Source organism: Manacus candei, unplaced genomic scaffold, assembly GCF_025592945.1.
Source record: "Manacus candei isolate 608988 ecotype Guabito, Panama unplaced genomic scaffold, ASM2559294v1 h1tg000023l, whole genome shotgun sequence".
Classification (NCBI taxonomy): domain Eukaryota; kingdom Metazoa; phylum Chordata; class Aves; order Passeriformes; family Pipridae; genus Manacus; species Manacus candei.
The window spans coordinates 23359092-23383013 of NW_026138071.1; the positions used below are offsets into that span (position 1 = coordinate 23359092).

A 23922-nucleotide genomic window follows, 5' to 3' on the forward strand; every position below is an offset into this window, starting at 1 on the left:
GTTTTTGGACAATCTCTGGTTGAGCATCTTTATACTAATCTGAGTTACTGTAAGAAAATGATTGTGAAATGTTGGTAACCTTTCAAATGCAACTGATGTGTCTGCAAGAAGCCTCCTTTCTGCTTTCTCTAATTCTAATTTAGAGACTATGACCTAGACTGAATTTGTTAGATTTCTTTTTGTTGAGGATATTTTAAAGTCCTCAGGTCAGTGGGGTCTCACTGTGAGGCTCTTGTCCCTTTTCGTTTGTGCACGCTCACCTGGATCCCTTTCCATCCCTGGTACTGCCAGTGGCCCAGTGCATGAGTACAAGGGAAAGGCAGGGCAGCTGCTGCTCCCACTTGGCATGATTGCCTAGGAGGGAGTTACACAAAAGGAGAGAATTGATTTCTAGGTTGGTTTCCATGAGAAAAATGAAACTTCCTGCGATTTGTCTATGTGCGTCTCCCTCACCCCCCCCCTCCCCTTCCAAAGAACTTTTGAACCCTTTGGCCAGTTTTGGCCCTGTTGGATTGGGAGTTCCCACTGCAGGAGGTTAATTGAGATGAGCAGTTGGTAAGAGGAGAGAGTCGCCATGAACATCCCTCTGAAGAGGAGTCTGTGGCTTGGCACCGGGGAATTCACACGGAGAAGAGACGCGAATGCTCCAGGTAGATGAAAAGCAGCCATTGGAGATCAAGCGAAACCCAAAGCCACAAAATTATGGGAAAACTAGCAATGCTGGGCTGTGCATACAGCTTCTTGTTTTTCTTCTTCCTAAAGCTTTAAGGAATGTTTTTCTTTTTTTTAAGTCTGTCCCCCTTTGCTGCTCCTTTGCTTGCTGATGCTACTCTTGCAACCCAAGCAGGTGCCTGTGAGTGTCTGTGGAGTCATTCTTTTGAGAAATTTGAGTAACAAAAAGCTAAGCATGCTTAAGATTTATTTCTCTGGGTGTAAGATTTTCATATTATACATCACACGGTTGTATTTAGTCTGAAAAACTACATGAGAACTTCTGAATATTTTTTCTTTAAAACTGTAAATAGGAAGCTTTTTAACACATCTGTGTTCGAAATGTTACCTGTGTCTAAGTCGAAGTCTCAAGCATGGCTGTGTTCTATCTATCTATCTATCAATCTATCTATCTATCTATTTTATCTATCTATCTATATCTATCTATCTATCTATCATCTATCTATCTATCTTTGCAGCATTTCTGTGGGGTCTACTGAATTGTTTTGCCTGAACTGTGTAAGTGGCTTGATTTATTACTGAGCTACGAAGAGCAGCAGGAAACATCCACTACTTGTATACACCAGCCCGAATTTACTTGTTTTGTAAGTAGTTCTACTTACATTGCATTATTGAGAGTTGAAATGTTTTTTGAACATTCTTTGGTGGTTAATAGGAAAGCTGTTACATATGGGCTTCCAGGAGATTTGCACTGATGGGTATTCAGGGTGGTTTTCTGGCTTCCTCTAAACCAGCTGATTTAGAAGTGGGTTTTTATTTTGCAAGTGACGTGAGTTTTTCTTTCCATTTAATCCTTGAGATCAGCTAGTGGATTTCATAGAAAAGGAAATATAAACTGTCACTGTGTCCTGAGCCTACTCACAGAATATGCAGTCCAGAAATAACATACTGTATGGACTGAGGGAGCAAGCACTATGAAAATGTTCCTTTCCTAGCCTATGTGATAGTTCTCAGAAATCCAGCTTTCGTTTGCACTATGCCAACCAAAAAAGAGCTCTTTTCATGTATGGGATATTTCAGGGTTTGAATAGTCTCTTTGTACTAAGAGCACATGCACTGCTTTTTACTGTTTATATTTTTGGTACTTTTTCTTCTGTGAGCTTGAAGGGATGTGGGAAATGGAGCAATCTGCAGCTCACATGAAAAACAAGGAGGTTAAAGTGAAGCACTTTGGGACTTGCACTTCATTGTCTTTGCAGCCGTGATGGCAACAGTGTGTGTGCTCCTGGTGGGTCTCAGGACACACAGCCCAAGGTGACAAACCCACTCTGATCCACCTTCTGAGGCAGGTCTTCAACTGTTTTAGTTGTCTTTCATACTGAAAACTCGTCTTTACATAATTTTAATGAAAGCTGCAAACTTGTTGCTACATCAAGCTTAATTTTCAAAGTGGAAAAGGAAGACTGTGAAAGATCCCCCTGCTTTCCCTGTATTTCTTCCTTAGAAGAGCTAGGACTGAAATTAGGAGAGGAGCAGGGCTCAGGGAAGCTCAAAGCACAGGAAACTTAGCCTGGACAAAAGCTTTCATTGCAGAAGTGTCTGACTTTGGTGAAAATTATATATTGCCTTTGAGTAGCAAACTTTACAAGAATGCCAGGTCACTTTTTCTTTACTATTTGTAAAGTCAGTGACTAAAAATGAAAGAGATGACATCTCAGATAATGTAGAGTTTGTTTGTTTGTTGGCTTGTTTTACTGGTTTGAGGAAGAAATTAAAATTCCTTTTGTCATTAGAGGAAATCAAATAGCCAAGGCATTTGAAGCTTTGATCACAGTCTCAAATCTAAAAATATATTAGACTAAGTAGCATTGCAAACAAACATAATTTAAGGCATCAAAAACAGAAACTGATAACCAGCTTTATGGCTGATATAATTTAAATTCTGTGCTATTTTAAAATAAAGGAGTTAGCAGTATAAGAAAGCCATTTGGAAAAATTGGCAAAAATGTCTTGCTTCTCTGGGCACCTTCTACCTATTTCTTTGTTCTTCCTCCCATGAAGAAATTAGACAAGTTAATGGCTGCAGAGTCTGTTCTTGAATGATAAGCCTAATTCTTAGCTACTTAGCTGCATCTGCAAAGGTCAGCAGAGGACAAAGGTCATGGCTCCAATAGTGATACTTCATTACATGTTAAAAACCTCATAATTCTTTAACATTTCATTTTAGAAGCTAAGAGAATATCCCCCCTCAGCAAGTTCAGTGCCATGCTAGTATCAGTCTAAAAGTATTTTCTTTGAACTGCTGGCCACTGCTTCATTTGAAATTTGTTTATTTACCTATTAGTTTGGAAGAGGAGGAAGAGGGTGCAAGGAAAAACCAGGAGTTGCTGCATGGGAGCTGAGCTGTCTTGGGTATCACATCAAACAATCACCTCTTGGGAATGCTCTAGGTGTGGTTGCAGCTCCCCTGGCACAAGGGACAGACTCTGTGACAAGAGTGGGGGTTTGGGTGTATAACATTAAAACCTCATCTCCTGAGCACACAAAAACATCTTGAAGAAAATCCTTCCCTGTTCTCAGTGGAAATGTGGTTCTGTGAACATCTTAAACTATTTATTCATGTATTCTTGGGTTTTGTTGTAAGCAGATTTTTTCCCCCAGCCCGCTCCCCACAAAGGCAATAACAGCTTGTGTTGGCACAGGAGATGCAGAAGTGGGCAGCAGATGTTAGCTGGAAGGTGGGAATGCTTCTTTCCATGGTGGCCACTTACGTGTTCAAAGCGTTTGAGGAAAGAACCCACAACCTCAGGAAGTGCTGATATGCAGGTTCTAGAGCTGGGTGGTAACTTTCCTTACAGCCACACTATGGAATTTCCCTAAAGGGCTTCATTCCTGTATTACAAATCGTATTAGCAGGAAGTTCTTTATAAATACCTTGGGCTACGTTCACTTGCAAATTACACAAACTACACTCAGAACGCTGCTTATAGCAGTATTTTAAGGTTTAGTACTTCACCTCGTTGTTGGCTATGTGACTTTGTGAAGTTTCTGGATTGTAAAGTCAAAGGGTGCTTTGTCAGTGATTCCTGAAGAGTAGGGATTTCATCCTGAGTTAGCTTTACAGGAACACAAATTTCATTCATTTCTGCCATCTGATAATGATTTCATCTTGTGAAGACACTCTGTTATGACAAGTTCTCCTGTTTACATGCTCTTAGTGCAGTAGTTAAAATGCAGAGCTGTTCAGAGTATTATTTAAATGTCTTTTGCAACCTTAGAGGCGAGTGACCCTGCTGCCCTGGCTAAATTCCAGTTTACATCATTGCAATCCACTACTTAACTCGCCAAAAAATGCTGTGCAGAGGCCACCGCTAATGCCTGCACTGTTCAGTCTGAACTGAGGTATCCATAGAAAATGGTGCCCTGCAGAGATTCTGCATCAGAAGAGGTGTTAGCTGCCAACACCAGGGTGTTAGCTGAGCTATAAACTGCTGCCTTTGCTCCTGCCAACCCCAAAAAGACTTGGATACATCAGCTAATAATCAAGAAGTACAAGCCAGAACAGAGGAAGAACAGGCTTTAGGACTATCCAGAAATATATCAAATGACCCTGACAAGTTCTGCCCTTGAAATTATAAATTATTTAGAACAATACTTGACCTGTAGGCAATTAGCCCAAAGAAGGGCTGGAGGATAATTCTGATGCTGCTAAGGGCCCAGAGAAAAGCAAAAGCGGAAAGGTTGAGAGATGATTTTTTTTCTTTAAAGGCAATAGAGTAGCATGCTTTCATTTCTTTTTTTTCTAAAGATTGTTATCAAAGAATGGAATAGGAATTTTGCAGGAAAGAAAGATGACTTTGAGTAGGAAAAACTGTGTCTGTAGAATAGGTAAGCATTGAACAGATTACATAGACCAAAGAATGGCTTTTATCAGGAGTTTTCAAAATCAGACAAATATCTGCCAAAAATAAATATAACTCAGTTACTCTGCTTTGGGGCAGGAGGGTGGACTAGAAGATCTGTTGAAGTCTCTCTGGGTTATATTTGAAGTTGTTGTTGTTTTCCTCTGCCCTATTCTCTGCTGATTCTAATTCTGGCTGTTAGCACATGCTTTAGGAAGCTCAGCACAGACTGGGATTTGGCAGATTGAGACATCTAAAAGAGCCTCCCCAAGGCTAGACAGCCAAATGATTGTTAGGCTGAAATACAAAGATCCGAGTGATCCTAAAACACAATTTACAGTTTCCCCCCCCCCCCAAACACACCGTTCTTGAACAACCCGAAAAAATGTAGCAACTGTTGTTTATCAACACCAGCGTTTAAAGTAGCTTTCCTGCCAAGTCTGCCCACGAAGGACAGGGTGTGTTTTGGAGCTGCTGTTAACTAATAACCAGTCTGGGGCCACAAAATACCAATGCGCAGCAGTGATTTTTGGTCTCTGTGGAACTAAGCTTGACTGCAACAAATGGGTTACAATTACTGGTCACCTCTTCTGCATTTAGAGCAGCACCTGAGCAGTGTCACAGGGAAGCAGCATCTCAGTCAAAGCCCATTGCCATGATATAATCCATAAGGCTTTGCCTATGTTTTTTATAATGCTTTTCATAGCTGCTGAAGTTTCAGGCTTTCATGTTCATCTGATCCACTTGTCCAAGTGGAAAATTTGGGAAGTAAACAAGTCCCCTTCTAGGCACCTGCCACCCTTGCATGGTCTGTCCCTCAGCCTAAATAAAGCTGTGACTGCTCCTGTGAAAACTGCAGTCCTCAGTGATGCAAGAGGCACCCATAGGTATTGAACACTGACCTCTACGTGTGCAGAGGTATTTTATTACCTGTTGTATTTATCATGTAACTGGAATCAAGAGACTAAGTTCAATCTCCTTCTCTATTGTCTTTTGTGTCATTTTTTTTCTGATTAATAACAAAGTTATTAATAACAAAGTTATTAATCAGAAAGCAGAAGCCAAAAAATCAAATTCAGATTTGATTTAGGATGTCACAATAAATATGGAGACCTTTCATGGCCACTGAGAAACATGTGATTTAAAAATAATTAAATATTGAGGAACAGCAGAGAATTATTTTAAATATAAAGCATTCCCAAGCAGGCACAGGTGGATGAATAGCAGCCCTCCTACTGAATTCTTCATTGTAATTGCAGTATCATTCAAAAGCCATTTTTAAAATGGTTGGTCAGAATGTGCCTACTAAATGTAGTAAAAGCTGTAACCAGAAATGTATTTCCTGCTTGAGTAGAAAAAACATACACACAAAACTACAAAGTGAGGACTCTCTTTGTTTAATTTTGCACAGTAGATTGAAGGTACAGGGATAACAAAGTGAGTAAAGACAAAAGGTTACGTCTAAAAGCTGTATCTTGATGAAGTAACACAACGTGTTACTGCCTGGACACAAAACTAAATTGTGCCTTCAGATGCAGAATTGCATCTAAATTCTCTCTTGTTAATACCAGGTTAGCTTCCAGGAAAGCACTTGACTTTCACAAGAACATGTGAAGTTTAAAAACCCCACATGAACAGATACTGGGACTTCCCCTCACCTCTAAAGCCACCCCAAGTGTTGCTGACACAGTAACACCATGCCAGGCTTTGATGCAGCCAGTGCTTTTGAAACAACACACTTAGAGATCCCTGCTCAACTCACACTTGTTTCTCACAGAGCTGAAGTCTGATGTTATTTAAGAAAAAAGACAAAAACCTTTCAGTGTGCCTTTCCTAGTGTAGTGCAGGTTTTGAGGGGGGGAAATGTTTACTAATTTTTTTTTTACCTGTACTTTCTATTTCTTAACATCTCTGAGCTTTCGAAACCTGCCATTTGTCAGTTATGGTCTTAACACGTTTTCCCTATTTATTCTGCTGAAACTGTTCATTTAGGGAAAAATCCATTGGGTCCAAGGTTCTGAAAAGGCTGTATCAGTTTCAGATCTGCAGATAAAGGGATGGAAATAAGAATTGCATAATATTTGGGCAGCTGTGATTTTTTTTTTTTGCTTCAGCTACATATACCAGAAGGTTATCTAAACAGCTGTTATAAAAAGGGAAAAAAAGCAGAAAACTGGCTGTAGTTGTGACAGGGTTAGTTTGTTTTCCTTTTCCTCTCCCTGTAAGTTTGAGACAGAAATAAAAGCACATGAACTTACAAGCAAACTAATTTTGAAAAACTTTTATAGGTTTTAAAAGGCTATTTTTCTGTTGTACCAAGGCATAAGAAAGCAAAATGACTAAATATTAAAAACTTCCCTTAAAATTCCCAGTAATATTAGTCCTATGTAAGTAATCTATGCTTGAAGAAAATGTGCCTCACAGCCATAATAAATAAATAGTCTAAAGAGCTATGGTACCTAACTTTATTGTATGACTTGTCAGCACTGCTCACTGGAAGCAAACATTTGCATTCATGTTAAAATGTGGGAAGTTAAACCTTCCAGCAAAACCCTCCTGAAGTGCTTTCCTTGATGCTTAAGGATGAATATCAGTGTTTTCTATTCATGATAGAAGTGACAGATTTTGCCCATTGTAGGATATGTCCCCCCCCAAAAAAGTAAAAAGCATTGTTGCTAATCATTTTCCAATATATGGTGTTAAGAAAGGAGAGGGAGGAAAGGTTTTCAGTTTAAAGGCAGACGTAAAGTGGGGAGAACATGGGTTTTGCTGACAAGAGTTGTAGGATCTGCTCCCATTTCCAACCATTTTGATCTGAGTAGTTTTAGCATAATATTGTTTTCTGAGAGCTTTTAGTGACCTGTGCCATTTCCATCTGCTTGCCTTCATACTGCAACACCACAGGAGACTATTCAATTTGTAGGCCTTCAAATTTACTACTTCAAACTAACTCTACACTCTGATATGTACAGTTGAGTGATATTCAGGAACTCGAGCTGATGCATGAGAGGCCTACTAAGCTGGCTGTCAAGTTGAGAGGTTACATCTCCTTCTGCATGGTGCAGTGGTCTTCATATTTGGAAAGGCTCCATTATGCTCTGCTACACAGAAGTACCCCCTGCCTGAGAATCTCCATACACCAGCAGACATTAATATCTGTATTCTCAAATCAGGCATATAAAACCACTTGTCACCTGTCTCAATGCCTGGAGAGGAACTTCTGGTGAGGAGATTTGTCACCTGCACACAGACCCCTGATTTCCCCTGCCAGACCTTGAACTAAGCTGTCTCACTAACTGAAGGTGTTTGCTGCTGTTGCTTTGGCAGCATTAGCCTGGCCTCAGTGGGGGAGGTTTTCAGCAGCTGAGCTGTCACTTTGCTCACTGATCACAAGATAATGAACTCAGTTTTGCTATTAGCCTTTTAAATATACTTGCAAGGGGAAAAAAAAAAAAAAAGCCCCAAGACCAGGTTAAACGTTTTCTAAGGTCACAGAGAATCAGCAATAAAATAGGAGCAGAATCAGCTTTTCAAAAATTTAATCCCCTGCCCCCCTTTTTGCTTTCCTTTGGAAAGAGAGGCTGCTAAAACTTATAGCCCAAGGGCCTGAAAGATTTTTTTTTAAGAATATTGAATCCACAAAGGTTAAGCTTGCAGTATAAAAAACATTACATGTCTGTTTAGAAGGCTGATATCCAACTGTAGTCCATTTTTCTTATTTTTCTTAGCTCTTTTTCCTGGGATTTAGACAGTTTACATGTTATCTCTCCTAATAATTCCATATGGCTTGTATCTTCTTGTTCCATTTCTGTAACATCTCTTTCCTCATCTGAATCATCTTCTGTTTTTTCACTTTCCATTTCTACTTCATCAGCAACTTCTTCAGTACTGGAAGATGATTGGAAACAATTAATGGGTACTTTAACATACTGTAGTACTGTACTATACTCTCCTTACTTATAGGAGAGAGGTAAGTTATCATGCAAATAATTAAGTAAATATTAGAATTTATCTCTTTTTTTTTTTCATGTCAGGCTACTTAAAACCTACTATACTTCTTTTACCATCTCAATTTCAAGCCATTTTTCAAAGAGCTGTCCTCTGTTTTAAGTAAACTTATACAAAGTATTTTTTCCTCCAAATATAACACACGAATAAAGTTAAATTCATAAAGAACATTTGAGTACCAAAGGCAACATTTTGCATATGAGCATGTTGTGCCAAAACCCAGCAAAAATAACAGCACCAAAAGACCCAATACACTAAACAGCCAGACCACCTCCCTCCCCAAAACTGCATTGTTTTAAAAACACTTGCCACAATAAAGTGTTCTACTAATTTAGTGAATAGATGAAGAGTGTTGGAAAACTGCTTTTACACTTTAAACAAGGATGTACATAATTTAAAACAGGAGAGTTCTTGAACTTCTCTTACCTTTTGTTCTCTTTGGAGATGAGCAATGAATTAATAAATATAGGGCAGAGGAAAGAAGCAGATGGCAAAACGTGTGCTGGAGTGTGCAAAAGCTGAAAAGATAAAACAGAGGCTTTATGTAAGGTTTTGTTTGTCATGATTTTGTTTGTACACTTAATGTAATTACTCCTACCTCTTTGACAGCAGGTGAAGCTTGTTCATGCTTAGTATGAACAACTAGTTTTCCAAGGTCTATATCCTCTTGTGATTGCTGACGTCTGTGCTTTCCCAACAGCAAACTGAACGGGGTCACGGGGAGACTTTCTTCTACTGCCAGCTTGAAAAATGTAGAAGTTTCAAGTAGAATTTTAGTGTCACAAATCTAAGTTCCATCTCATTTAAAGTTAGCTAAATTCAGAACCAACCCAAGGTGACAAAACTTTACGCTCAAATTTAACTGAGCTATGTGGCTCTTTGCACTCATTCTCTGTCAGGCAGCTGGAGAGAATCCTACTCAGAGGGTTGCAAAACTCTCCAGAACACCAGATTTTAGTTGGCTGACAGACCCATTAATTTCCAAATATGCAAGTTGGTGCATGTGCCAGAAAAGCTAAGTATGAGTTTCAGATTCCACTTGGGACCACAAGATTGTTTATACCCCAGCATCACCTGCAGAGACGTTCAATTATTTAACAGGAAGCAAAACATGGCACCATGCCTTTTGGCACCTTCCTAGATCAATATACAGTAATCCAAGCACCAAATTATTCCCCCACCCTCCAAAGAATCTCATTGCTTATGCCCACATCACCACTGGATTTTGTATCAGAAAGATACTAGTTTCCACTTCAATCTATTTTACGTAACCAACCAAATCAATCAAGTGCTGCTGTTTTAGTCTGTTCAGTGAGTGTGACACACTCCTTCAATATGAATTCAGAAAAAACCTCAAGTTTCCCAGACTACTTCTCCACAGAAGTACATACTGGAATGCAGTTCTGGAATTCCTTCTCACTGATAAGTCACAATTGACTGACAATTGTTCATCCTCATCAGGAAGCACAGTTGAGGCCACACTCAAGGTTCCAAGTGTTACAGAAACCAAGATAAGCAAAGAGCTCATTCAAACATTTTGCTTCATTTGTGTAACCTGAATCTTTTAGAAATATATCTTTTTCTTTTTGTTGTTCGGGGGAAATGGAAAAAGGAGGGAGTGGCTTACTGATACTTTTAAAAAAGATTTTTACAAACAGCAATTCTGTCAAAAAGTAATCAAATACAGATCACTCCTCCCACACCTAAATGCCTGTGACTCCAGCTAAAGATCTGCTGTGCATTTTCATGATGGAAGGGAATGCAACTACAACAAAATGAACCCCATCAGAATTTTGAACTGGTCTGTACAGCTCTGTCAGAACTTCCATGACAGGTACCTGTTTGCTCGATGGTGTAAGCTGTTCTCCCAAAGGCTTTGTGCTAAGTGTCATTAGCTCCTAAAATACAGAAGGATGCAGCACAGTTATCACAGGTGAAACTGTTTCCCACATTTCCATACCTTGCCTACAGAAGCTTCCAACTGGACCTAAAGTTTCTATCAGTCAAGTGGGAGAGACGAAACACATCTCTTCCTCTTTATTTTGTAAAGAAACTGAAAGAAAGCAAGAATGGACCTAGAGGTTCCATAAACCTTTTGGGGAAACAAACAAACAAACAAACAAAACCCCCACACCCATCCAGAAACTACAAGGAAAACTAAGTATCAGATGGAACATTTGTATAATCAGCAATAATATATACAGCTTCTAGGTGGTTAAGTTAAACAGTATAAGCAATGTTCCCACTTTATCTAGTTTCTCATATCAGTGAGGCAGCATAAACTACTGGAAGTAGAAAATCAGTAAGTAATTTTGAGCTTAGGCTGTTTTGGCAGTTGAAAGCTTTTAATAAAGAACAAAGCATGGTTTATGCTGACTTGAAATCACAAAAAGAAACTCTTTAAAGCACAACTCTGAATTTGTATCAATCCACACTTAAAATACTTTTTCCCCAGGAACCACCTGCTAATCACAGTTTCTTACTTGTGTATCCGTAAGAAAAAATAGTTGGGATCTTCTCAGCCAAAGGTATTTTTCTGAGCCAGTTGTTTCAGGTTCATCTCTTGGAACAAAGGCAGCAAGGAGGATCTTTTCTTTACAAAGGTTTCTCTGGATATAGATCGGCCGTGGCTCATTTGGTTTAAACACAAACACTGAAAAACCAAGAATGTCTTCTCTTTAAATCATGAAATTCTGACCTTCCTGGTTATCTGTCAAAGCCCTACAGCCACAGCCAGTGAGGGCTGGACAGCATTGCCTCCAAGCACTAGTTTGCAGGAACAGAGTTGGATAACCTTAAGCATAGTGGAAGGAACCTTTCACAGTACTCCACTCCAGACAACATACTTAGAAGTTAACGCAGGACAGTAGCTTTAGGAAGAGTTATCTTAATTTATAGTCAGAGCTCTAAAACATAGCTGTATATTTCAGCAACAGTTTTGCATTTACAAGAGAGGGTCAAGAACGTTTCAGACCCTCACCCAGAAAACCTGATTAATCCTGAGCTATATCCTGTACCAGAATCTAACTGCTGGAAGAAAAGATGAGGAGCCAACATGCTTTACTTGATGGCTGCTGCCAGACGTGGCTCAGTATCCAGAGGTGCAAGCACAGACTCAAGTCCATCTTACAGCTTTCACAGCCTGAATTCTAAGAAAAACCTTTTCCATAAACTGTGCTTCCCCAGTTTAAATTCTGCTGACTATTACTTGTCAAAGAAGCCTTTGTACTTACAGCTGGACTCTTTGGAGAGCCACGAGACCGCAGCGATATGTTCCGAAAGGGGATCGGGTTGCAGAACTACGATGTTGAGGTGGGCACTCCACTCCACTGGAAAGCAAGCAAAGTAGGAGGCAGAAGTGAAAAGGAGCCATTCAGTCCTACCTCAGCACTCTGCCAAACAAAAGGTCAAACAGAAACAACACACAGGGCCCTAACCACTGGAAGAGGCATGCAGCTTCACTTATTCCCTGGTGAATGAAAATACACAAATACCACCAGCTTCTACACAAAAGTAAGAAGTACTACCTGTTACTGGGTTATCAACATCTAACTTAGAATTTGCTCTACACGTGCACACAAAGCATATGCACACTGGACAGGATACTATCCTAACTGAAATAGGAAAATCACCGTATTTCCACAAAGCATTTTGTAGTGTGTCAGTATGGAATCAAACTAGAATTATTTTAAGGTTTCATAATAATTTGAAGTATTAAGTTACTCTAGCACACATTCAAGCTGATCTTACATGCACAAGTGAGCAGGTTCCAGCAACACAGAAAGCCATAATCAGTGGCACCAATAAGGTACTTGGAACATGTTAGTCTCCCAAAGCAGATGTTCCTACAGAAGTAAAAAGTCAAAACAAGTTAGTGACCTTCGGAGTTCATCTTCGGTTCTCTATCTAGCAATGATTCACCATTCACAAAAAACATTCAGCTAAGATTTAGTTCTGATATCTAAATCAAGCCTGCTTTTTGCTTTCACCTCTAAGTGGCACAAAACTTCACATGAAACCATCAGATAGGTCTGGGAGATTCAAAAGTATGCATAAATCTAAAGGGATTACATGTTTCTACAGCATTATGATTTGAAGGAGGGATTTTAAGCTTTAAGTAAATTAAAAACCCATATGTAATAGTAAGCGTTCACATTGAGACTGGAAAGTAACTTCCATATTTGAAGAACCACAAGTATTGCTCTAAGAACTAGAAAGAGAGGAGTAGTCAAAAAAAAGCTGTTATTATAAGCTGCTCCAACTGAAAAAAGCATGTGATTTGTTTCCACTTATTTTAATTCCTCAGTCTCTTGTTTGAGAATGCCAGAACAGCCTTTTGGTTTCCAATGATAAAACGTTTTCAAAAAAAAGCCAGTAAGGGACAGAATTTGTATATTGAAGCATAGCCCTTTGAAAATATGCATTTAATACAGTAATTTAATATATTCCTAGAGTAATTTATTTCCTTTTACTATAACACAGAGTAAAGGCTGTAAGAGGAGCAGCTAGTCTGGGAAAAGCTTGCCACTATACCAAGCTCATATGCCTCTCACAGTTTTCCTGCACACCACTTCTGGAAGCATGTTTCTCCCTTTCTAATCTCAGAGCACAAGTATCAACAAAACAGACTTCACAGCACAAAAGAAAAGCTTACAAACATACACACAAAAACAGGGAAGCAAGAAATCTCTGTATCCTTCTATGACTCTTTGTGTCAGTCTTTAAAACATCGTGACCACGCAATATTGGTGTGTTTTATCATGAGGGCACACAATGGAGCATGCTGGGATAGTCTGCCAGGCAAACATGGATTTCCCAACAGAGGTTAGAGAGGATCAAGATATATATTTCATAATAGAGATGATATCATGATTTATTGATGTAATTTCTATTTGTATGTGTGCGTACACGAATATAGAACAAACTTTTTGCATTTATACTTTTTCAGTACTTTGATTCATCCCTAGACTAATGGGGGAAAAGAGAAGGGCTATCAACACATACTGTGTGACACATATTTAAGCATGGGAGATACAGGAGGCATAAGCAAGTAAGATGAAGAAACTGAAAAGCTTGATCTTATTTTTAACAGGAAGTTACCAACCACCTCAAAGCCATTTTAGAGTCTTTTCTATATATAAACTTAAGACTGTTAAATTCAACGTTTTTATGGATATATATATATATATATAAAGTCTTGGACTACTATGAATTGATTCTTTCTGTTCTGAGGGTGCAAGCGAGACATAAAAGAGCAGATGAAAAACATACCTTATATTTCCAGGTGGATGGCAGAACGTACACTTAAGATCCCAAGTGACAGAATCCCAAACAGTGACAGTTTCTTCAAAGCTAACAGCAAGCAGAGAACCATCTTCTGAGAAGCAGCAGTTAGTAGCTTGGTAGTTGTGGTAGCTGCCTACAAAGTCACAGCTCCAGCTCACACTTTGCTGTGCTGCATTGAATGAACAAGCCAGTTAATTCAAGTCTGTACATGAAGAAGGAATTCAAGTATTACTGTTGCAAAATAGGCTCAAGAGCAAGGCAGTTTTGTTTCAGAAGGTTTATGTTTTGGAAGAGCAGAGAATCTGTCCTGTTCTATTATGAGAAACATCTGGTAGGGTTTTCCTTTGCCCTCAGTTTTGCATTTGAGCAGTGAACCCGAGCCTGACATGGTACAATATCCATGCTTACTCTGCCAACTCTGTTAACTATGCTCTTGAATAGGCAGGTGTCAGATAAAAAAGGTACTCAAGTAGATTCAGCATTTATTGTTCTCAAACATACTGTTCTTTTAAAACTCTGGCAAGAACATGAACTTGAAATTTGAACGTAGGTTGTATTTGAGTACAGCAAAGCTCATGGTTCATTACAGAAGATTTGAGGACCACCAGGTGACCCATCAGCATGCTTCCTTGTGTTGGTTAACATGCCAGTGCATTCCTTTGGGATACCTTTCCCACTGCTGAAAACTGCCATAAAATAAACTGAAGCAAAGTGATGTACTTACCACATTAACATACATTTCCCAGTATAAAATAATTCACACAGCATGCTTTTGAAACATATGAGTAGGATGAGGAAAGAAAGGAAAAGAGGTTCACCCTATGCTAAGCTATCCTTTATATAATGGCTACAAGTTGATGATTAAAAGACCTGCCTGTAAAAAAGAGCCAGAAACTATTAGCTACTTCAAACTGCATGGCACCATCTAGAGGCACAGCGAGAGATCTACTGCAATTAAAAACATCCCAGCAGGTACTCAACGTATGAGCTCATTAGTTTACCAATATTTGCTGCACAGAAGCTGCAGCATGTTGAGCCTTTCTCCCTGAGCATTCCTACCTTGTCCCTGCTGGGCAAATACACCACAGAAGTCAGCACTAATTTGTGTTTTTACATATGCCATGGAACAGAACTCTGTAGTCATTAAAAAACAAACACACAAAAAAACCCTGATGAGGCCAAACACACAAAAAAACCCTGATGAGGCCAGTCAGTAGATACAAAACTACTTTGTGGAAGGAAACAAACCCCATTAGGTTTCATCTCCAACCCACACCATACTCGAAGATCAAAGCAGCTGCTTGTTAAGTTGAATATAATTTAGGATCAGAATAATTTACAGAAAAAAAAGCAAAACCCAAACACTTTCAGATATCATTGAGGGAGTTGCTATTAAATGAACACAAGCTTTTGTCCTTCTCATCAGCAGCCACAGTTGAGCAAAGAGCTTGGAGAGAGAAAGTCAATTTGGCAAAGGAAGGTTTCCAAATGGAAACCTCAGTGATTCGAAAGCACTTGTGAACATGTTCTCACCTGCCCATGAAAAGACAAACAGGTTACTAAACCGTAAGCAGTTCAGCATGACCACTATTACAGCTCTCTGGGAACATGAAAAGACAAGACACCCAAGTGGCAGGGAAGTTCCAGCTCATTTAAGTGTGGCTGGCACCAAAATAACATTCAAGTAAAAAGAAATTACTAAGTGGAAATCTTTTGTATTTTACATCCAAAGGCGTACAGGGCAATACACATCCAGAGATGTTCTGTTTGCAACAAGTGAACATCACCATCAAGAGGTGAAATTTGCTTATTTAAAGTACCTTGGAAGTGGATGCTAAATACCCATTCTAAGATGTTCAACTATCTAATGGGAAGGAAGGATGTTCAAAAAATGAACTCTGAAGTGGCAGAGCTGCAGAATGGCAAAGTGCTATTATTTTAACACATTCCTGTATCCTGCTCCCTCGAGCAGAAGTCTCAGAAAAAAGTCTACCCAGAAGAATGACAAAAATCCATTTTCCCAGCATGGAGAAATTGTTACCACAAACAATCCCTTAATCAATCAACACAGGCTGCCATTCCCTTCTGCAGCAGGCTCAGCAAGGTCTTTGCTACTTCAGGAACCTCCATATCAATCTATAAGACTGCAAAACTGTGACAGAACTCCATCAGGCTGCTCATGAGAACACAATACTTCATGCAGCAGCAGAACCAGATCAATGCCCAGGACGGAGCAGATGAAGGTAGGGTCAGAATTTCTATAGCATGACTTCAGTGATCCTTGTAGGCCCCTTCCAACTCAGGATGTTCTCAGGATTCTACGTTACAAGGTGGCAAGTAAGAGTATGTTATGTTTTGACCATACTTGCCTTCTGGATCAGTGTCTTCTACCATCACCCAGACTTTGAACACACAGTCTCTGCCAGTTGTTACCAGTATCAGAGAGTCATCTTCCAGTTCACCCATGTCACGGAAGCACATGTCTGTGATGTGGTTGTCATGGGGTGTATTTATCCTAGTATTCAGCTTAAAGCTGTAGGAAAAGAAAACAGAAGCTTGTCGTTCTATTTCATTTGGAACTTGGGGAACACTTCAGTTTTAAGTTGATTCTGGAATGGGCAGGCAGACGAGGGATAAAAGAAGTTCTGTCTAAGACAGCTAGATGGTATCACATTTACAGATCAGATTTCCCTAATCACTTCCATATAGCAAGAGAGATTGTAGCTCAGCACCTATCACTAGGCAAGCATGTCTCAAATATTCAGCCTGAACTCTGGGCAGTCTTTCCAGTAGTTAGAAAACCAGTCCCATAGTTGATCTGTGTAGTAGTTTTCTTTTGCTTTGTTTCTTCTTTAGGAAAATAACAATTTATAGTGAAAATATAGTTGTTTAAATAAGAAAATTAGTGTAAGTGTATTAAGCAGATGCATATGTTAGCTAAAGAAAAAAATCAACAATAAATTCCTGATCTTCTGTACTCTACAAGGGCTAACCAATGAATGATGGATTAGACAGAAGTGGGAAAACTGAACAAGGTATAAAACTATTCTGTCATGTCTATGATTTTTAACACCGAGGAAATATGTGAATTTAAGTCCCATGATTACAACGGCCTGTCTGATTACTGTAAGTAAAATAGATTCAGAGCAATTATGTCCAATCTGCAGTTACTGCAACTCTGTGTGCTGTTGCAGATCCTTCTAGTGTGCACGGTAAACTTCTGACAGTCTGCCCCAGAATTTCATCAGTTGATCTGGAAGAAGTCTGCCTTTGCAAGACCACGTCTGTGCAGGTATTTGTGTGACTGACACCTAAAAAGCCAGCTCTGTTATTGTTACCTTTGTGTTTCTTCCTCATAGAACCACAGCTTCAGCTCTAACTCGGGGTCTGTCACTTCTTCTCTCTCTTCTACTGTGGCCAACCAGGTTCCCTGGGCACTGAATGCGACCTTCACCAGGTCAGATTGCTTCAGACCTGCCTCGTGGATGTACTGGCGCTGCACAATGTCCAACTGCAAAACAAGGCCAACATTAAACTTCAAAATTCAAGTGCAGCTGTAAGAGATACCATCCATAAAAAGCCATGGAGAAAGGATGTTCTGAAAGCACTAATTAGACCTGACTGGGCTGTGACATAAAAAAAAAACAAACCAACACAACCAACATGTGGGGAAAGCATCATTAGGGCATGTGCATTCCACAGCGATCCTATGTGTAGGAAAGAAGAAGAAAAAATAATTTAGAGGGATTTTACCTAGAAATTGGACATTCAACAGGAGTAGCACACACTGTTTTGAAGTATTTTTTCAACTATCAACATTTAGCTATGCTTAACAAGTAAAAAGTTTGCAATAAAGGCAAGAACATCTCAGCCTGGAATCCAGCCTTGCCACATAGCTGCTGGGTTTTTTTCCTTTTTGCCACATTAAGTCTTCAAATAAATTCTGATGCACAAGTTACTTGACTAAAGAACTTAAAAGTTTTGGTACAAGCTCATTCAACTTACACTGAACAGCTGTTGGTCACTTTGGAGGCAATAGAACTGCAAGTGGCCAGGCTCTCCATTCATGACCAGAGCTTTGGTTCTAGGATCAACCACTAGGCCAGTCTTGACATCCCTACCTGGAAACAAAAATCAGGTGACAAATGACCAAAGATGGTAAGTGACACATTCCATCCTCTAAAGGGAAGGTAAGTTTTATTGAACTTACTTTTGATTAGCCCTTGAATACTTCTGGAAAACCTTAGGTTGCTGTTGATTATTGTAATTCCTGAAAGAGAAACCAAACCAAGTCTTGCAAAAGGCTTTTGCAATGTAACCACATCTCACAGTGGGAAAGGGACCACAACCAACTGTACTGCAAATGTATCTTTTCCCAATTTTTGACACCCCTACATCAGGGTGGAAGGCCAAGTTACAGCAGTCTCCAGGAAAATTCACAGAACTGATGCAGGAGAAAAAAATCACTTCAAGCATCTGTCCTTTCACATCAGCACTGACATTTTATGCAGTATCTGTTTAATTAATCTGAAATCAACAAAATAAAGCTCATACAGATTTGCATTCCATTTTGCATTAAGTGACACTCAGGTTTGCTTTGGCTTACTGTTGTCTGTGTGCAAGGTGCAGCAGAGCGCGCCGTCAGATGACATGGAGATGTACTCAATGGGAGACCCCAAACGAGGCAGGAAATCCTTCTGACACGATGACTCATTGTGCCACTGGACCAGAACTGATTCAACTCCACCACTCAGCAACCTGGTTCCTTTTTCCAGCAATAAAAATGCAGTTACTGGTTTTGCTTACAAACAAAAATTCAGCAGTGTATACCTTTACAATGACAGACGAACATAAGTGTCTCAAAACTTTTTAAACTGTCACGAGCCTGGGCCACACACACAGATATGTTTCTTATTATCCCATGTTAAACTGCTAGAGAAACTTGGATTAAGCAAGAAGAATTTGTGCCTACAGTAAAACTCAAACAATGCTTTGGGAGTGGTAGATCCCATTACTTCCTGAATCAGCTGAGTATTTGTGTTAGAATACAGATGAATTGTTCTCCTTCATTGAAAAGTACTTTGCACTAAGAAATACCTTGAGAATAGTTCAGATCACACAATTCAGATAAAAGTGAAGTATTTCTGACACTAGGTTTGAGTTCAGACCAGACTAGCTTGTTTTATTTGGATGCAAATAAGACTGACAAGAACTAATCAGTATTATTGATGAAAGGGAGAGGGAATGAGAGTGGAGGTGGGGGAGAAGAGGTGAGAACAGGGTTTAGATTCTAAATTTTACCACAGAGGTAGATATTTGACATTATGAATGCCAATCAAAATTACATCAAAAAAAGTAAAAACGGCTTCCATTTTTATTTTAGATCCTTCCTGGACATATTTAAAATTCTAAAAATTAATTTGTTATAAGTGGGCAAACTAGAACTTGTATTGATTCTTTCCTCCCTGCTGCAACTCTTTGACTTTGAAAGGGATTTTTTGATGGAGGTTTGCTTTTGGTGGGTTTTTTTTGGTTGCTTTGTTTTGTCTTGATTTTTACTTTTCTTTTACTCACCCTCCATAGAAAAAGCCAGATCCATGACAATATCATGATGCCAGTGCAGTGCGGAATATGTGTATTCTTTCTTGTGGTGGAAATTCCTCCTATGTGGGGAGGAACAGAACAGTTTTTTACTCACAAAATCAAAAACAGAACAAAGGAAAAGAAATATTGAATTGAATCAAGTATATAATTCTCTCATCTAACTTCTAGACTACAGTTTCTTGAGTGCTCAGGTGATGCAGAGGAAAAGAACCACACTAGCAGGTTTTCAGCACCCTCCTGGTCATCTATAACTCACATTTTAGATGTACTGAGCAACTCACCCATGGAAGCAACTTGGCCAGTGTGTTGGTTTTAATCAAGCAGTTCCACTGGTGTGCTCTCCCTAGGACTCTACTTGCCCATCAAGTGTTATTTCTGCTGTTCCCGCATTACTTTTTCCACATAAGTTTAGATTTGTGGAGCACAGCTTAACAAGCATATTTTTCCATTTGACAATACACTGAAGCTGTCCCCTGCAATGTCAACACTGCAGGTACATTGCTCATTCTTTGTTCATTATGATTTCTGAAAATGGCAGCACTAAGGACAAATCAGACTGCTTTGCTCAGGTTTCACTTAATTCCTTTGGTCAGAGCAGTTTATGGGGTACAGTTGAATCAAAATGCACATACCAGAGGCGAATCTTTCCATCAGCATGGCCAGTTGCAATGCAATCCTCTGTTGGGTGGCACGCCACGCAGCTGAACTGATTGTCTCCACCTTTTGTCTTCACAGCACGCAAAGAAAACCTTCAAGAGTTAAGGAAGTACCTTTAATTATATGAGTTGGGTTGGTTCTTTTGAAAACCTTCAAAAGGATCAGTCAGAGCACATAAAAGATACTTCTGATTAGCAAAATTAAACATCTCCAAGTTGTTATGGTTAGTTATATGTTAGTTATATATACTCTCAACAAAATAGTGACAGGCTTATTTTTCTCTTTATTTCGTTATTCTTCGCCTTCAATCAAGCTGAAAATTGTTTTGCTTCTTTCTCTCCTCTACTCCCCTTTCCTTCCCATGCCCTGATCCTGCCCAAACTATGTCACTTGTTTCAGTTCAGCATCAGCCTAAGTATTTTCCTGAAAAAAATACATCCCTGAGCTGCAAAGGTAAGGTACCATTGCCACTGCAGTGCTCACTGTCTGCTTCTGTGGGAAGCTTCTTATATAGTGACCACATTCCCTCCAGCATAAAACCAAATGGCTGTTGACAAACCAAAATCATGTGTGCACATATCACTGGTGAATAAACACTTATATATTGGACTGAATCAATACTTGACATTTTTATTCACATTCTTACCTGTTCAACAGTTTCCGTTTAAAGAAATAAACTTGGAGATTAACCTCTTTCACTGATGCCACATATTCACCCTGTTAAGAGTAAAACAATGTGGGATATACAGATTATGTTTTTACATATGAAAGAGAAAAAAAAAAAGAACCACATTTCACTACAAAGTGCTTAACACCGGAGACAACATATGAGCTGACGTTAAGTAAAGACTTTCCTGTGATAAGTGTTGATGTTTCTTTTTTCTATTAGCATATAAAATAGTAGTAGCATAAAATAAAGCCCAGGCCTTGCACAGATTCATTTACTTTTGGTTTTATCCTTGGTTTTATGAAGGCATAAACAGCATAGAGTTTGAGACAAAAAAACCCCAACCAACCAACACCCCACAGAAGAAAAAGCCTCAAAGGCGAATATACTTCTCTTCCAAACGCAATCTGCTTCGCTGATGCCCCCACACCATCCAGAACCACTGACAGCTCCTTGGCTTCCAGGTCTTGGCCTGCTCCTTTTGTCAGCTTCACAGAGACCAGCTGGAATGTATCTGACCAAAGAAAAAAGTCTCTTTGTTTCAAACAGTAGTACTGAAGAACGAGGACTAGACGGTGGGTATCAGTGCAACTGTAAGCAGAAACCAAGCAGAGTTGCCCAATATTTGCTCTTGCTCTGAAGTAGCAGTATATTATGGTGCAGAGTAAGGCTAAACCATATTTATTTCACACAAAATCCTATTAAAAAATATCTAGGCATGCTGTTAAATAGGACAAGTCTATTTATGTTAACACTGCTGAAAGTGGAAGGGTAATCTCAGGTACTCATGTTCAACTCAAGTAGTATACCCTGTACCTTTGTAAGCACTGCTTAAGATTTACTGCATCTACGAGATCACATCCATGCAGTACATGCTTCACAAGTGAAGATAAGCACTCTTTAGACAAATACATGTCAATAGAATGAAAACAGAAAAAAATTATGACATGCAGGACTACAGACATCTGCCACAGGATTTAAGAAATATTTTCACGATTAGCATATTAAAGCACATTCCTGCAGCATACCATTCACTGATGTGACAGCAGCACAGACAGAGAATGACTGAGGTGACAGGGATGGTGCTAATTGTACTGTACCTCGTTCACCCTTCTTTGGAATTACAACAAACACCGAGTCCTCAGCACTGGCAAGTGTGTACAGTGCCAGAAGTTTGCATCCTACAGTGAAAGTCTGAAGGAAAAAAAGAGGAGGTCAACAATTATTGTATGCTTTTAAACAGTGAATAATGCTAAGTTTTTAGAATAAGGAAAGCGTCTGTGCTTTAAAGACCCCTTCATGTATTGACTAAAAATCTTGATTCTGAGACAAATACAAACACCTTTATTCTCTCAAGGACTAACACAGATGTTAAAACAGTACTAGTAAAATATGAGACATCAGATTTACTGGAAAATCTGAAGACACCTTACCCCTAATACAAAGCAGAAGGCCCACCTATAGGGAAGTGCCTCTATTTAGCAGAAAACAGGATCAAGAGGACAGTTAGCAGCCCACAATTTCAACCCATTACATCAATTCCAATTGGCATATCCCAAACTGCAGCATGTTCCCCAAGAGCTACACTGGGCTCCACACTGCAGCAAGGAGCAAAGTCAGTATGTCAGTACATCCCACAAAAGAATTTGCATCATCATCATCATCACACATCAACTGCCACATTCTATTACTGCCATAGGTGGTTTTCAGGCTGTGTTAATGGCAGAACAACTTTAATCTCAGACTGATTTGTGCCCATTTGTAGTAATAGCAGCAGTGTACAATTAGTGGGTCAAGAATAATTTTGACGGGAATAACTCAACATACTTTAATGGGAATCCCATCCATGAAGTCCCAAAGCTTAATGCTGCCATCAAGAGAGGAAGAATAGAGCTGAGGAAAAAAAAATAATAAATATATAAGCCAAAGCAATATTTTGAAGTCAGCTTTTACATAAAATCACAACTTAAAAATTGGAAGACTGATCATTGGAACTGTGATTCCAGGTAACTGGATCATCCAAAACACAGGACACAGACCAGTTCTGTGCTACCTTCAATGAATGTGCAATGGAAGCACAACATTCTAGTTTAAAATGTACATTGCCACAAAGTGTGAGTACACAGACACCCATTATGTGAACATCTATTAACATTTGGATCAGACTTTTCACAGCTAATACGAAGGTCAGTCTCTCTTGGTAAACAACTGCTGTTCACATACAGACACCAAAAAAGCTCAAGTAAACTGAGAGCCAGAGCATGAGCAGGGAAGGCAGGCTGGGGACAGTGAGAGCCACTAAGCAAGTTAAAGGGATTTAGTCAAATCTCCATCTGTACCAGCAGATAGAGAGGGGCAAACACCAACCACAGTAAGTGTTGTTGATCTTCTCACATGCTTTTTTAACCCCTCAATCATCAAAGAACCGGAAATTTTGCTGACGTTTCCCTTTTGCTGTCACTGCATTCAACCAGTGCAATCCACGTGACGTTTCACGTTTTCACTTGTAGCTAACACATACATTTACCGTCCTTGTCAGATTTCAGGGCAACATTAGCTCAGCGATGCTCTAATCGCTCCCAGCTCGTTCCCAAACTCCAGCCAGCCCCGGGACAGCCCCCGAGGAGGCACAGAGGGCCAGGGGCACCCCCATCCCCATTCCCACCCAGACCTTCCCCTCGCAAACCTGCATGTGGTTGTGTGGGTTGAGCTGGATGCCCGTGACCAGGTCGGCGTGGCCGCCCATGAGCCGCAGGGTCTCCTCGGTGGTCACGCTGTACACCTTCACGAAGTCCCCGGAGGCGCAGAGCAGGTACCTGCGGGGGCAAACGGCGTTACCGCGGGGACAGGGGCCTGGCTGCCCCGCGGGGGCCGCAGGCCGCGGGGACACCGGCGGGCAGAGCTCGGCACGGAGCTCGGGAGCCCCCCCCCGCCCCAGGTTTGGAGCTGCCGTCCCCCCCTGCCCCACGCACTTGGAGTCGGCGGAGAACACGGCCCTGGCGCCGCTCAGGGCGCCGCCCCCGCACCGCACCACGCGCAGCGCGCGCGCCGACACCATCTTGTCCCGCCGGCACCCGCGGCCGCGCGACGCTTCTCTCTATTGGCTCCCCGTCCGCCTCGCGCCCA

General features: G+C 40.2%; 1 protein-coding gene and 1 long non-coding RNA gene across 4 annotated transcripts; one reads left to right on the forward strand and one right to left on the reverse strand.

Annotated features, from left to right (window-relative positions):
* Nucleotides 1-444: 444 nt before the first annotated feature.
* LOC127470788 (uncharacterized) lies at nt 445-17517 on the forward strand. 2 transcript variants are annotated; one of them, XR_007904398.1, is made up of 4 exons: nt 453-650; nt 1191-1316; nt 17063-17160; nt 17294-17407. It is a non-coding gene; the product is annotated as an uncharacterized LOC127470788 (long non-coding RNA). The 2 variants fall into 2 exon arrangements; XR_007904397.1 differs by lacking the exons at nt 1191-1316; nt 17063-17160 and having other exon boundaries at nt 445-650; nt 17294-17517.
* Nucleotides 8097-23910, reverse strand: WDR75 (WD repeat domain 75). 2 transcript variants are annotated; one of them, XM_051786645.1, is made up of 21 exons: nt 23769-23909; nt 23483-23612; nt 22624-22689; nt 21897-21990; nt 21186-21310; nt 20776-20846; nt 20105-20221; nt 19443-19531; nt 18475-18633; nt 18079-18138; nt 17874-17989; nt 17207-17379; nt 16238-16401; nt 13854-14037; nt 12333-12427; nt 11816-11911; nt 11066-11235; nt 10421-10480; nt 9181-9324; nt 9009-9100; nt 8097-8462 (listed from the first exon to the last, which is right to left on the reverse strand). In XM_051786645.1, the coding sequence occupies exons 1-21, from the start codon at nt 23852-23854 to the stop codon at nt 8255-8257; spliced, it is 2499 nt and encodes an 832-aa protein (XP_051642605.1). In that variant the 5' UTR covers nt 23855-23909; the 3' UTR covers nt 8097-8254. The 2 variants fall into 2 exon arrangements, with proteins under 2 accessions (XP_051642605.1, XP_051642606.1); XM_051786646.1 differs by lacking the exons at nt 8097-8462; nt 9009-9100; nt 9181-9324; nt 10421-10480; nt 12333-12427 and having other exon boundaries at nt 11076-11235; nt 23769-23910.
* Between the last annotated feature and the right edge of the window lie 12 nt (nt 23911-23922).

What these genes read in the sequence shown, in the direction of transcription:
- WDR75 (XM_051786645.1), bottom strand. Translation starts at nt 23,854, where the DNA reads ATGGTGTCGGCGCGCGCGCTGCGCGTGGTGCGGTGCGGGGGCGGCGCC. An exon ending in AGATTGCGTTTGGAAGAGAA is followed by an intron (nt 20,847 to 21,185) that starts GTATATTCGCCT and finishes TACTCTTAACAG; the next exon opens with GGTGAATATGTGGCATCAGT. An exon ending in TCTGGCTTTTTCTATGGAGG is followed by an intron (nt 18,634 to 19,442) that starts GTGAGTAAAAGA and finishes TGCTGGAAAAAG; the next exon opens with GAACCAGGTTGCTGAGTGGT.